This window comes from Biomphalaria glabrata, chromosome 2, assembly GCF_947242115.1.
Source record: "Biomphalaria glabrata chromosome 2, xgBioGlab47.1, whole genome shotgun sequence".
Lineage (NCBI taxonomy): Eukaryota > Metazoa > Mollusca > Gastropoda > Planorbidae > Biomphalaria > Biomphalaria glabrata.
The window spans coordinates 37,547,467-37,560,792 of NC_074712.1; the positions used below are offsets into that span (position 1 = coordinate 37,547,467).

The 13,326-nt window shown below is 38.6% G+C and overlaps 1 protein-coding gene across 1 annotated transcript in view; it reads right to left on the reverse strand.

The window, feature by feature from the left end:
- LOC106066645 (tetraspanin-17-like) overlaps positions 1 to 12,605 on the reverse strand; it is a 32,951-nt gene extending 20,346 nt beyond the window's left edge. The window contains exon 1 of the mRNA XM_056020364.1: positions 12,339 to 12,605. Within this exon, the coding sequence (XP_055876339.1) occupies positions 12,339 to 12,440 (102 nt within the window). The 5' untranslated portion in view covers positions 12,441 to 12,605. The remainder of the gene's footprint in view (positions 1 to 12,338) is intronic.
- Positions 12,606 to 13,326: the final 721 nt, after the last annotated feature.

A 13,326-nucleotide genomic window follows, 5' to 3' on the forward strand; every position in this document is an offset into this window, starting at 1 on the left:
CTGACGTTAAACTGCCCCGTCCTGGGACTGACGTTAAAAGCCTCGTCCTCGGACTGACATTAAGAGCCTCGTCCTGGGTCTGACAATGTCGCTGACGTTAAACTGTCCCGTCCTGGGACTGACGTTAAAATCCTCGTCCTGGGTCTGACAATGTCGCTGACGTTAAACTGTCCCGACCTGGGACTGACGTTAAACTGCCCCGTCCTGGGACTGACGTTAAAAGCCTCGTCCTGGGTATGACGTTAAACTGCCTCGTCCTGGGACTGACGTTAAAAGCCTCGTCCTGGGTTCTGTCCCAGGGCGGTAGGGCCGTGTGCTCTGTCCCAGGGCGATAGGGCCGTGTGCTCTGTCCCAGGGCGGTAGGGCCGTGTGCTCTGACCCAGGGCGGTAGGGCCGTGTGCTCTGTCCCAGGGCGGTAGGGCCGTGTGCTCTGACCCAGGGCGGTAGGGCCGTGTGCTCTGTCCCAGGGCGGTAGGGCCGTTTTCTCTGTCCTAGAGCGGTAGGGCCGTGTGCTCTGTCCCAGGGAGGTAGGGCCGTGTGCTCTGTCCCAGGGCGGTAGGGCCGTGTGCTCTGTCCCAGGGCGGTAGGGGGGCCGTGTGCTCTGTCCCAGAGCGGTAGGGCCGTGTTCTCTGTCCCAGGGCGGTAGGGCCGTGTGCTCTGTCCTAGACGGTGCTACTCCAGACACAAAACATTTTTTTAAAATGCTTAAAGACTGTAATTTTTGAAGTCCGTGTAAATACAAATAGATTCAGACACAGAGATGTGCAAAGTGTTGGGATTCAGAAGGAACAAAAATTTGAATCTTTCCTCCTAGCTCTCCTTCATGCAAAGAAATTATGGCACACACTAAACGAGAGTCCCTGAAAAAGGAAAAAGCAAACTGCAGCGATTGAACAGTAGTTTGAACACGACTTTTTTAAAGACTTTATCTAGTGTTTTTTTTTATATATAATAAATGAATCCATCGGCATTTCTGCTCGAAAGGTAGAAAGTATAAATCATCAAGGCCTGGAGAAGAACAAATTAATGCCCTCTTCAATCGTAAGCCTACCTGACATTTTGCTCAGGATCACAATTTATGAAGTCCGATCTACTAGAAAAAACTGAAGGGGCCACCCATGAGATTGATTATTCTGTCTAGTTTGTTTCTAGAAACTTCATTAGAGTTTTATTATAGTAAGACTGCTCCATTGGCGTTTTAATGTTGTTGTTGTTTTTTTTTGTATAGATCTAGCTTTAAATTACGAGAGAAAAATGGGCGGATGTTTTTGAATAGATTCAAGTTTGAAAATGGCTAAAACACTTTCTGTAAACGCCCCTTTAGCACCCATCTTTCTTAAGAAGATCTGAAAAGGTTTGGCTTTTAATACATTCCTAGATCTAGTTGTTCTTTTTTCCCCCCTAGTTGTTCGCTTAAATTGTGTTTGCTATTAATAGAACTCATTTTGCGCACATTTTGTCGCACTTGAAATAGAGGAGTTTTCTTTTGAAGTTCGATCAGTACTGATATTAATAAGTCCGATATTCCATAAATGGGATGTTGGGGTTCAGGGATATTACCCAACTTTTGATTGGATAAATGTTAACCTGTCTATTATTTTAAACAAGCTGCCAAAACTAAAAAATAAAATGATACATAACTTTAACTTGATTATTGTTTCCGAATACAGGAATCTTGTTTGGGCTACCTGGCTCAAATGTCTACATAATAATAAGGTGTTTGATCCTAATCACTTGGAATTAACGTTTAGAAAAATAATGGACTTTAGGGTAGAGAATTATCTAGTTTGATTTTCATATACCTGTATAATGCTCATGTAGTTTTTCAGAAATAGGGTGTTGGGGGTCAGGGATATCTGATATTGTGTTGATTGTTCTGGAGTAGAGTATACTTGTATCATTTTTCTGTCTTTAGGGGGTTCATTGGTTAGGTAGTATGTCTTTGATATTAAATAATATTTCTATTACTGTTATTATATTTTTAGGTTAATCACTTTTCAATTGTTAAAAGCCTCGTCCTGGGACTGACGTTAAAAGCCTCGTCCTGGGTCTGACAATGTCGCTGACGTTAAACTGCCCCGTCCTGGGACTGACGTTAAAAGCCTCGTCCTGGGTCTGACAATGTCGCTGACGTTAAACTGCCCCGTCCTGGGACTGACGTTAAAAGTCTCGTCCTGGGAGTGACGTTAAAAGCCTCGTCCTGGGTCTGACAATGTTGCTGACGTTAAACTGCCCCGTCCTGGGACTGACGTTAAAAGCCATGTCCTGGGACTGACGTTAAAAGCCATGTCCTGGGACTGACGTTAAAAGCCTCGTCTTGGGTCTGACAATGTCGCTGACGTTAAACTGCCCCGTCCTGGGACTGACGTTAAAAGCCTCGTCCTCGGACTGACGTTAAAAGCCTCGTCCTCGGACTGACGTTAAAAGCCTCGTCCTGGGTCTGACAATGTCGCTGACGTTAAACTGCCCTGTCCTGGGACTGACGTTAAAAGCCTCGTCCTGGGTCTGACAAAGTCGCTGACGTTAAACTGCCCCGACCTGGGACTGACGTTAAAAGCCTCGTCCTGGGACTGACGTTAAAAGCCTCGTCCTGGGTCTGACAATGTTGCTTACGTTAAACTGCCCCGTCCTGGGACTGACGTTAAAAGCCATGTGCTGGGACTGACATTAAAAGCCTCATCCTGGGTCTGACAATGTCGCTGACGTTAAACTGCCCCGTCCTGGGACTGACGTTAAAAGCCTCATCATAGGTCTGACAATGTTGCTGACGTTAAACTGCCCCGTCCTGGGACTGACGTTAAACTGCTCCGTCATGGGACTGACATTAAAAGCCTCGTCCTGGGTCTGACAATGTCGCTGACGTTAAACTGCCCCGTCCTGGGACTGACGTTAAAAGATTCGTCCTGGGTCTGACAATGTTGCTGACGTTAAACTGCCCCGTCCTGGGACTGACGTTAAAAGCCTCGTTCTGGGTCTGACAATGTCGCTGACGTTAAACTGCCCCGTCCTGGGACTGACTTTAAAAGCCTCGTCCTGGGACTGACAATGTCGCTGATGTTAAACTGCCCCGTCCTGGGACTGACGTTAAAAGCCTCGTCCTGGGTCTGACAATGTCGCTGACGTTAAACTGCCCCGCCCTTGGACTGATGTTAAAAGCCTCGTCCTGGGTCTGTCAATGTCGCTGACGTTAAACAACCACGTCCTGGGACTGACGGTAAAAGCCTTGTCCTGGGTCTGACAATGTCGCTGACGTTAAACTGCCCCGTTCACGAAGAGATGTGTGTTGTGTAGTCATTCAGTGTATAAAAGCCAGACTAAGCAGACATGGTTTTCGACTCTGTTATCTTTATGTTCATAACACGTCGCCACGTTCTTGATTTGTACTTAGAAGATATTACTCATAGCACTGCTCTTCATTGCAACTACTACGTCTGCTACTTGATAATTCGAGTACAACTACTGATACTACTTGTATTTGGAGATATTTACCCTGAATTCAAATATTACAATTTACGTTCAATACTCAGCGATATACCAAATTTCAAACATGCTCAGAATCTATTTTTAGGAAACTGAAAGTTTGATTGTACGAATGCTCATATTACCTAGCTAACTCTTTATGAGTGAAACCTAAAACCTGCCTGGGTGGACACAGATCTTGAAAACGGCTTTAACGATTTCCTAGAAATTTGACAGTTTACCTCTTGGGGAAAAAATACTAATTAGCCACGAAGAGAAAAGTTTGTTTTGACCGTTATAATTTTTTCTAAATATTAAGTTTGAGATGCTACAAAGACTTCATCACAAACGAAGAGATTACAAACGGGATCACACCAGAAATTGGGCCCCACAAAGACCTGCTAACCAATGGCAAAAAAAAAAAACTCAAACTGAAACTTTATGGCTATATCATTATATCGCAAGGTCCTCAGGTCTAGCAAAGATCTAAAGAACTTCCTTCAGGGAACAGTGCCGGCAAAGAAAAAAGAGGCAGAGTAAGAGATGGGAAGACACTATAATAGAATGGAGGGGCATGTCATTGAAAGAGATTCTATCCAAGGCAAAAGACAGAGAGGGACAGAGAAAGACGGTCGACAGATCGTGTGTTCAACAGACTAAGAGATAAAGGGTGAATCATCTTAAAATTCAATTTGGCTTACATATTTTTATTTAAAACACATTTCTAATTATTGTGTTATTACAGCTACTTATTTGAAAATAAGAATCTCTTAGATGTTTCATTTATAAAGTATAATGAATTTAGTAACGCACTGGCTTGAACATTCAGCAACACCTGGCTCAGGAAAATCGTTAGATCCAATGGCCAGACTTAATCCCCAATGAAGAATTGTGGCAAAGAACAAAGCAGCAGCCAATTGAAGAATTCCATTAACGTAGTCAAACCTCCAATTTTAATAAAGACTAGCAAAACCAAAACTGCCAAATTCCATGACCGTAGACAGTGGTATTTAAGATTTACCCTTCCCCCCCCCCTAAAAAACAAAACTATAATTACCAAATTCCATGACCGTAGACAGTGGTGTTTAAGATTAACCCCCCCCCTCAAAAACAAAACTATAATTACCAAATTTCATGGTCATAGCGTAAAAAAAGAAAAAAGGAGGGGGGGTGTGAGGTTCATAACTTTCCGATATATGTCATGACTATAATCTATGAAGATTCAAGTATCAGTCTGAATAAATCCAAAGCAAGATACTGTCCCCAATTTCCAGGAGGAGGGTTAGGTTCAAGCCCCCCCCCAAAAAAAAAAAAAAAAAAAAAAAAACTAAAACAGAACTATAGTTACCAAACTATAGTTACCAAAAGAGTGTAGCAATGGGGTATTTTGATATTCATCCCCCCTCCCCCGGTTGCTGAATTATATATATATATATATATATATATATATATATATATATATATATATATATATATATATATATATATATATATATATATATTATTATTATCATGACTCTACATTGCGCACTGTCATTTGGCGTGACATTATGTACCATAGGACACGATAGAGAAACAGAGGAGAGAAGGAAAACACGAAGGCCTGAGATGTGATTATTAGTTTAGATCTAGATGTAGTTTCTAATGGATTATTAAACGTTATATTTTGTAATCCTTTCGTTGAGGTTCTTTGGGCTCGCTGTTGGCTAAGTTACAGCAATATATATATATGCAAATATGGATATATACTCCATCTTCCAGGGATTTAAAAGCAATGGTGAGTACAGCTGAGTACAACAACATATATATATATATATTGTTATGACTTTGCCATGCGCACCGCCATCCAAGATAGTGCAGAAAGAAGGTGCGCACTATCTGTGACTAAACAAGTCGGATGTTGACATGAGAGACAAACGATTTCCGCCCAAGTAGAGAGCCAATATGGAGATGCTGTGCTCAAGGCAGATGCCCTTTGTGTTTGTCATGTCTCAATGTAAATAAACGTCTATGTCCTCGTTGAGTTGCCTCCCTTCAGTTATTACAATTGGTCTCAGAAGTGGGATTATAGGCGACTCAACGAGAGGAGGTAGGATTCTAGCACAATGACATCTTTGAAACAACTAGACCAGCTCTTAGTTAAAGAGCTAAGGCATGAACTTCGTTACAGACGCCTGAAGCTTGGTGGTAGCAAGGAGGTGCTTACAGCTCGTCTTCGGCAAGACCTGATCGATGAAGACGAAGATCCGGAGACCTACCTATTTGAAATTGAACCGGAGATTTATGAGCTTATTGGCAAGATAAATGAAGGTATTGATACAATGTGTGAACAAATGGACAGTATGGGGAACAAGGTAGATAAAATGGTGTCTCAGCTGAAAGAAGGAGTAGACTCGTTGGTAAAGGAGCAGTTGCCTGTAGACTCGTTGATAAAGAAGTTGCGTGGTCAAGACTGTGGCTGCACAAACAGTGGTGACGGAGACGCTGGGGATTTGAGCGCCGTCTGTGTCTGTGTTGTGGGCAAGTCTTGTGGTTGTGACTTTCAAGACGAGAAACGTGATGGCAATTGCTGTGATGATCTTAACGGGATGTATCGAGTCGAACGGAAAGAGACAAATGAAGAAACTGAAGACTGTTACGTGCCTGAAGCGTTTGTTCCTGTTGTACCTGTTACCGGTACCTTAACTGAAGTCTGTTATGTGCCTGAAGCGGATGTTCCTGTTGTACCTGTTACCAGTACCTCAATGAGCCTGACGGAGCAAGACAACGTCGGGTCTGCGTTCAAGCCTGTTGCTATGGACCTTAAAGACCTCTGCCTATCTGTCGGTGCTCACGAGAGAAATTCGAAGCTTGACAACTGCATCCAGAAGTTTAGCATGAACTGTACGTGCGGCGCATCACACGTAGAATTTAGATGCCAAGAAAATCACCAACAGGGCATATGTACTTCTACCATCATCATCGACATTGGCATAGATGAATGTCAATCAAACTACTCTAAATCTGAGCTGTCAAGAGGAAGACATTTTCCACTTGAACCTGAAGAGACCTATATTCTGGACGTGAGACTGTTGTCTGAGGATGACTGCGGTGCATTGGACTTTGCTTGCAACGTGGCTGCAAGCGAACCTGCAGCTCCCTTGAGAGGCGTCTGTCGAGAAGGTCTGCTGAGACAGCGTGTCCGATCAACGGCTGTGCTGAAGAAAACAGTGCTCGACCCTATCTCTTTGTGTGGCAAACGGCCACGTCATTATCGCAACAACAGCCTGGTCAACTGGAGAAAGAGAAAGCGGCACTGGAGGAAAACAATGCGGATGGCCTCGTGGGGAACACGCTCCCTGCCGCCTGTGGCTCCCACTGATCGACCTCCACCTGAACTGTCAAACCTCAGCTGCAGTGTTTCTTTTCGGGACGAAAAGTGCTAAGACGGGGGCAATGTTATGACTTTGCCATGCGCACCGCCATCCAAGATAGTGCAGAAAGAAGGTGCGCACTATCTGTGACTAAACAAGTCGGATGTTGACATGAGAGACAAACGATTTCCGCCCAAGTAGAGAGCCAATATGGAGATGCTGTGCTCAAGGCAGATGCCCTTTGTGTTTGTCATGTCTCAATGTAAATAAACGTCTATGTCCTCGTTGAGTTGCCTCCCTTCAGTTATTATATATATATATATATATATATATATATATATATATATATATATATATATATATATATATATATATATATATATATATATACAGAAGCCTGAGTTTACTCATCACTAATTCTCCATCATGCGGTGGATGAATATGAAAAATTTTACGTTACTACTTTCTGTGTGCTTAGAACAACTAAGCACTTTCACGATCGATGATTCTTTATTCATAATTTAGACCCAAAATGTTTTTTTCAAACCTGATATATCAAAAAGTCTCCGTTTTGAAGCACTATATTCAAACTTTTTTATGTGCGTACATTTTTCCTAGGCGCGAAACGCGTTTGCATATAAAAAAAAATATTTGTTGTCATATCAAGTTGACATTGACTGAATTTGTGTTTTTGTGTGCTGGGGGTAGAGGTACAAAAAAAAAAAAGATAATAAAATTCATGGGTCAGAGAGCGTTACGATGCAAGAGTGATAACAAAAAAGGGGTCTGACCAAAAGCAAAATAGAGCTTATGAAATGATTAAATATTGAATTACTAAGCCGAACAAAAGTCAGTGATTTTATGCAATTTTTTTTTTCTTTTTTAGGGGGTGGTGAGTGGGGAAATAGTTTCAAAAGCAAAAATTTCTTTTAAAATGTAGGTACTGACAGAACAGAAGAAAACCTTTTCAGAGATGCCACCAATGTTTGAAAAATCTGGTCAGTGTATGTGAATTGTTATGTCAAAAAAAAAAGGTGTTTTAAAACAATTTTGTATAAAGTTATATACTATTGTGAATGGTTTTAAAAACACATTTCATTTATAGTTTGGTTATGAATTCGAGATGGAATCTTAGAATCAGACTTAAAATAGCCCACTAAATTCCTGGTAATCACCCATTTATTTCTTTTTGAATAAATAAAACAACTTGACTATGAAACAAAACTGTCTTAATTTATTAAGAAGATAATGTAATACAACCAGTAAGTGTAAACAGGTCAAAAATATAGTGCTAAGCCAGAGCATAGGTGATCTGTCATTGGTGAATCTGTCAAAATCATGTCTTATGTCTTATTCAAGATGAAAGGAATGAAAACAATGCAATCGGCATACAACAGTGTTTCTTAAACTTTTACTAATTGCACCCCCCGCCTCCCCAAGAGTGAGTTCAGAGAGGGTTTTAAGAATTAATGAAAAAGAATATATAAATTATAAATTACTAGTCGACCGGAGGCATAACATACGCCGCTATTTTGCAGGGCTGGTCTTTCATAGGACCTGCGCTAATTCAAGTGTATAAATTCTTAAATGAAACCATTTTATAACTTAAAACAGATTTCCTGCGCCCTCCTGTCGATTTACCAGGAGCTCCTGGAAATCTCCCGAAATTGCAAAATATACGAAAAAGTCCTTAAAATATACGGAAATATATCCAAAAAAAATGTCATTTTGGGGTGTCATTCAATATGGATAACGTCAATCCTACCAGCGATAAATAAAAATGGCATTATGCATAGCCGTAATTGTGTAATCAGGTGAAAGAAGCTTCTCGCGCCTCAAACTTGAGGTCAACAATTCTCAAAGATAGATTGAAACATTGGGTATTTCTTGCTATTGAGCGGGATCTATGTAGGAAACAGAATTATTTTGATATACTGTATGACTTTGCTATACACAAGGCTCGTAAAGTAATTTTGTACGTAGTAAAGATTGAATAAAATGCATAGACGTATTTATTTTCTAATACAAACTCTTACATTTCACTTATTGTCCGCTTCCCTACCCAAACGTGGCCCCACGAAATTTTAAAGTTTGTTTTGTAAAAAGTTCTTTCTGGGAATAGCATTGGGGAATCAACATGTTCTCCCCAGCATAGTCCATACTAAACATTTTCTTCTTTCTAAGCTTCAGAATATCTTTCTCCTGGCGTCTTTGATGCCTTTTTTCTCTTAAAAGGCCACATGTCAATAAGAGGTTAAAGAAGCTAAAAGGGTGGTGAGGATCACTATTGAAGTGTTTTCTCTGCACCAGTGCACTCACTACTCATTTCTAGTAAAAAAAAAAAAAGTTGCAGGTCTAATTAAGTGTAATATAGAAGGACGCAGCACTGGCCAATATTACTGTGAGGGACATTCAAGGTAATATAGTGCATGTGCGTCTATAATAAGTGTCAATGTTGTAAGATCATTTTCATGTTAAGTAAGAAATTTTGCTGCTGCTAACTTTTTATCTTTGTCAAACAAAAGTCATCCACAAAATAATGTACAATAGTCAGGAGAATTTCTGTTGATGAAGTTTTTTTTATAAATGTCTTCTTCAAAAAGCTTTTAGTCTATTTTGTTGCAGATGCAAAAATGGCATAAATTTGTAAGGTCTTGACTAAAAGATGAACCGATGTGTCTTATTTAAAATATTTGAATTATATTTTATTTTAATGTCCTTTTCCTTATAAATCTATTCTATATGAATTATACATCCAACTTCACCTCCCTCCCCCTCTAGGCGATTCCTCCCTCCCGCCCAAGGTGATACACCCTACGCTGGCATACACAGATCTCCAAAATTGAAAATGATGCCATAGTATAGTCAGTATCAACCCTATACCTACACTTTAAAAAATTTGCCACTTGAAAAATTATTATCAGACCTTGCTCCTCCCCCTCCCAAAGGACATCCCCACAGTTTGAGGAACTCTAGCATACACAGATCTCTATGTCCAAAATAAAAAATGATACTTGTATAGTATTTACTGGATTCAGATGCAAATTGCTTGAAATATTACTTAATAGCATTTTTGGTGTCAAAATAAATAATATTTCATATTTGATAAATTTTATGTAGCTTTTTAAATATGCATTTAAAAAAATCTTACAGTTCCTCAATATATCTTCCATATAATTTAGATCTGAAAAAAATATTTATGCACCACTGTAAAGGAGGCTACCTCTCAAATGAAGCACTGGCATAGGTCATGTTGATTAGGTCAAATTCAATTTCAACATCAACTAACCATGGTATGTCTTATAAATGAATATGACACAACATCATACATGTATAAAAAAGTATAATTCAGAATGACATGACTTGACCTGATTTCTGCTTAAACTAATGACACTTAGCCAACTTTACAAAACTGTTTTTTTCTTTTTTTTAAGTAAATTTTTTTGGTAATAGGCGATATTATGCCGCCCACGCCTGATCCGGTTCTTTCTGTGGTCCTACCGTAGACCATAGGGTCATAAACCTACACTCCAAAGCTGTACCATCGCAAATTAATATTAAGCCGAAAAAAAAAAAATTTAGTTTTTACGGTTCCTTATTATTGCTGTAATAGAGGCAACGCCATATTGTTATGATGTTCTGGAGAGGAAGTAAAGAAAAAAATGTCACTGAACTATATATCGTTTGGAGCACTATATTATAGTTTAGGATTAGGTTTAGTAGGATCAAAATAAAAGGTTTACTGCTAGGTTTAGGGTTAGGTTTAGAATAAGAATTAGGTATAGAATTAGGGTTAGTACTAGGTTTAGGGAATTAAGTTTAGGGTTAGGTTTAGTATTTAGGTTTAGGGATAGGGTTAGTGCAAGGTTTAAGGTTAGGTTTAGTATTTAGGTTTAGGGTTAGTGCTAGGTTTAGGGTTAGATTTAAGGTTAGGGTTACGTTTCACTAAACCTATTCTAAACCTAACCCTAATCCTAAAACTAACCCTTATTCTAAACCTAAACCTAACCCCAAACCCCTAACCCTAAACCTAGCAGTAAACCTAACCCTAATCTTAAACCTAGCACTAAACCTAACCCTAAACCTAATTCTAACCCTAACCCTAATTCTAAACCTAATCCTAACCCTAAACCTAATTCTAACCCTAATTCTAAACCTAATCCTAAACCTAACCCTAACCCTAAAAACCAAAAGGCAGGCGACCCAAAGGCAGACCTCGAATGCGATGGATAGATGACGTGGAAGCAGATCTGAAGCAGCTAGGGGTTAGGGCGTGGAGACGAAAGGCCCAGGAGAGATCTGAATGGAAGGATGTGTTAAAGCAGGCCAGAGCCCTCCATGGGCTGTAGCGCCACTGGGATGGATGGATGTTAGGTTTCACTAAACCTATTCTAAACCTAACCCTAATCCTAAACCTAAACCTAACCCCAAACCCCTAACCTTAAACCTAGCAGTAAACCTAACCCTAATTCTAAACCTAATCTTAAACCTAGCACTAAACCTAATTCTAACCCTAACCCTAATTCTAAACCTAATAATCCTAATTCTAAACCTAATAATCCTAATCCTAAACCTAACCCTAAACCTAATTCTAACCCTAACCCTAATTCTAAACCTAATCCTAACCCTAAACCTAATTCTAACCCTAATCCTAAACCTAACCCTAAACCTAATTCCAACCCTAACCCTAAAGCTAGCACTAAATCTAAATTTTGATCATACTAAATTCCATCAAAATAATATATAGTTCAGTGATACTTGCTCTTAGTTTATTGTTTTTTAAACTTCTGGGATGGAGAGTTACATCCTCTTAAGAACGTAGTAAACAAAATGGCGTATTTTTCATTACAACAATGATAAAAGAACTTGAAAACTAAATTATTTTTTTTTCGGCTTAATATTAATTTGCGATGGTACAGCTTTGAAGGGTAGGTTTAGGAGCTTATTGTCTACAGTAAGACCACAGAAAGAACCGGATCAGGCGTGGGCGGCATAATATCGCCTATTACCATTTTTTTTTATCTTCAAAATGTAATTTATAGATATCTATAATAATCTATATAGATCTATAACTACAGTGATATTTAAGTTTGGTGCTGTTGGAAATCTTTTTTTCAACTCTTTTTTTAACAGGTTACAATGTCAACAGTGTAATTTGTGTAAATCTTCTATATAATCTTATCTAGTTTATGTTTATTAAATTCTATTTCAAAATTACTAGATCTATTTCTAATTCTAGAGTAGATACTACTAATACTCTAATTCTAGATCTAGGAATCTATAATCTAGGTCCTAGGCTAGGCGACCTACTGAGTACTACCTAGGCAAGGACGGCAAGGTTTTAATCTAGATCTAGATCTAGTTTTATTCGTAACATAGATCTAAAATATTAATATTTGTCATAGTAAAATGTATCATCTAAATCATAAAAAGAATAGTTTAATGATAAGAAATAAACAATCAGATGTAATAAAAATATACACATTATACTAGATTTATACTCTATAGATTATAAAATTCTCTCACCCAGAACAAAACATTAAATCCAAACATCAAATATTTGATGCAGCAACTGACTTCTGTTCGGTCCCTTCTGGATCTGTAGCCGTAACGTCTTTTGCTAGGCATGACGTTGAAATTACCACAGCCCAAAGGGCTTACATTTAAAGACGATTAGCTGTACATTTTGAATAAATATGTATTGATTTTAAAAGATAAAAATCTCTAATTAAATTTTCAATTCATGAAATTGACAACAAAGACCCTTGATGACTCCCTTTTTGTAATAATCAGCTGTTGAGAGTTGTGGTTCTTTACATTTTTTAATTTTCTACTCAAACGTTACCGTGCTTAGTTGTTTAAAATATGTTATTCTCACTTTAATTCTTATTTGATTCGTACACATATTGAAATCTTTATATTGACCATTTCAAATCAATAATCAGGGACAAATTTACACATGGGCCCCCTTAGGGCCCCCAAGAAATATTTAACAGTAACACTAACATATAATACTTGGAATTAAAATAGCGCTATATATCAAATAACTTAGTGCTTTTTCAAATGTAAATACAGCACAAACAATATATTTTTTTTTAAATTAGATTTTTAATTAGAACCTATTGGCCTACTACTGTTAAACTAAATGTTTGTTCAGTAAAACTTTAATAGCATTTTCAAGACTACATTTTTATTCCGATAAGAAAATTCTTTTATATCTTGTAGAATGTTTATCCATTATTAAATCTTATCTTATATAATACAGACATTACTTCAAAAAAGATAATTACGTCCTACGTGTCATGCATTCAGTCATGCATATTAACCAATGACTTAAATTCTGCCAAGTCACTGGTTTTCCTGGCTAGCTCAGGCAACCCATTCCATGCTCTAATAGCACTAGGGAAGAAGGAGTATTTGTACAAATTTGTCCTAGCATAACTAAACCACCTTTTTGCTTCTTTTTACAAAGTTTATATCAACTCACTCTGGTAAAATGTTTGTGCACATTATT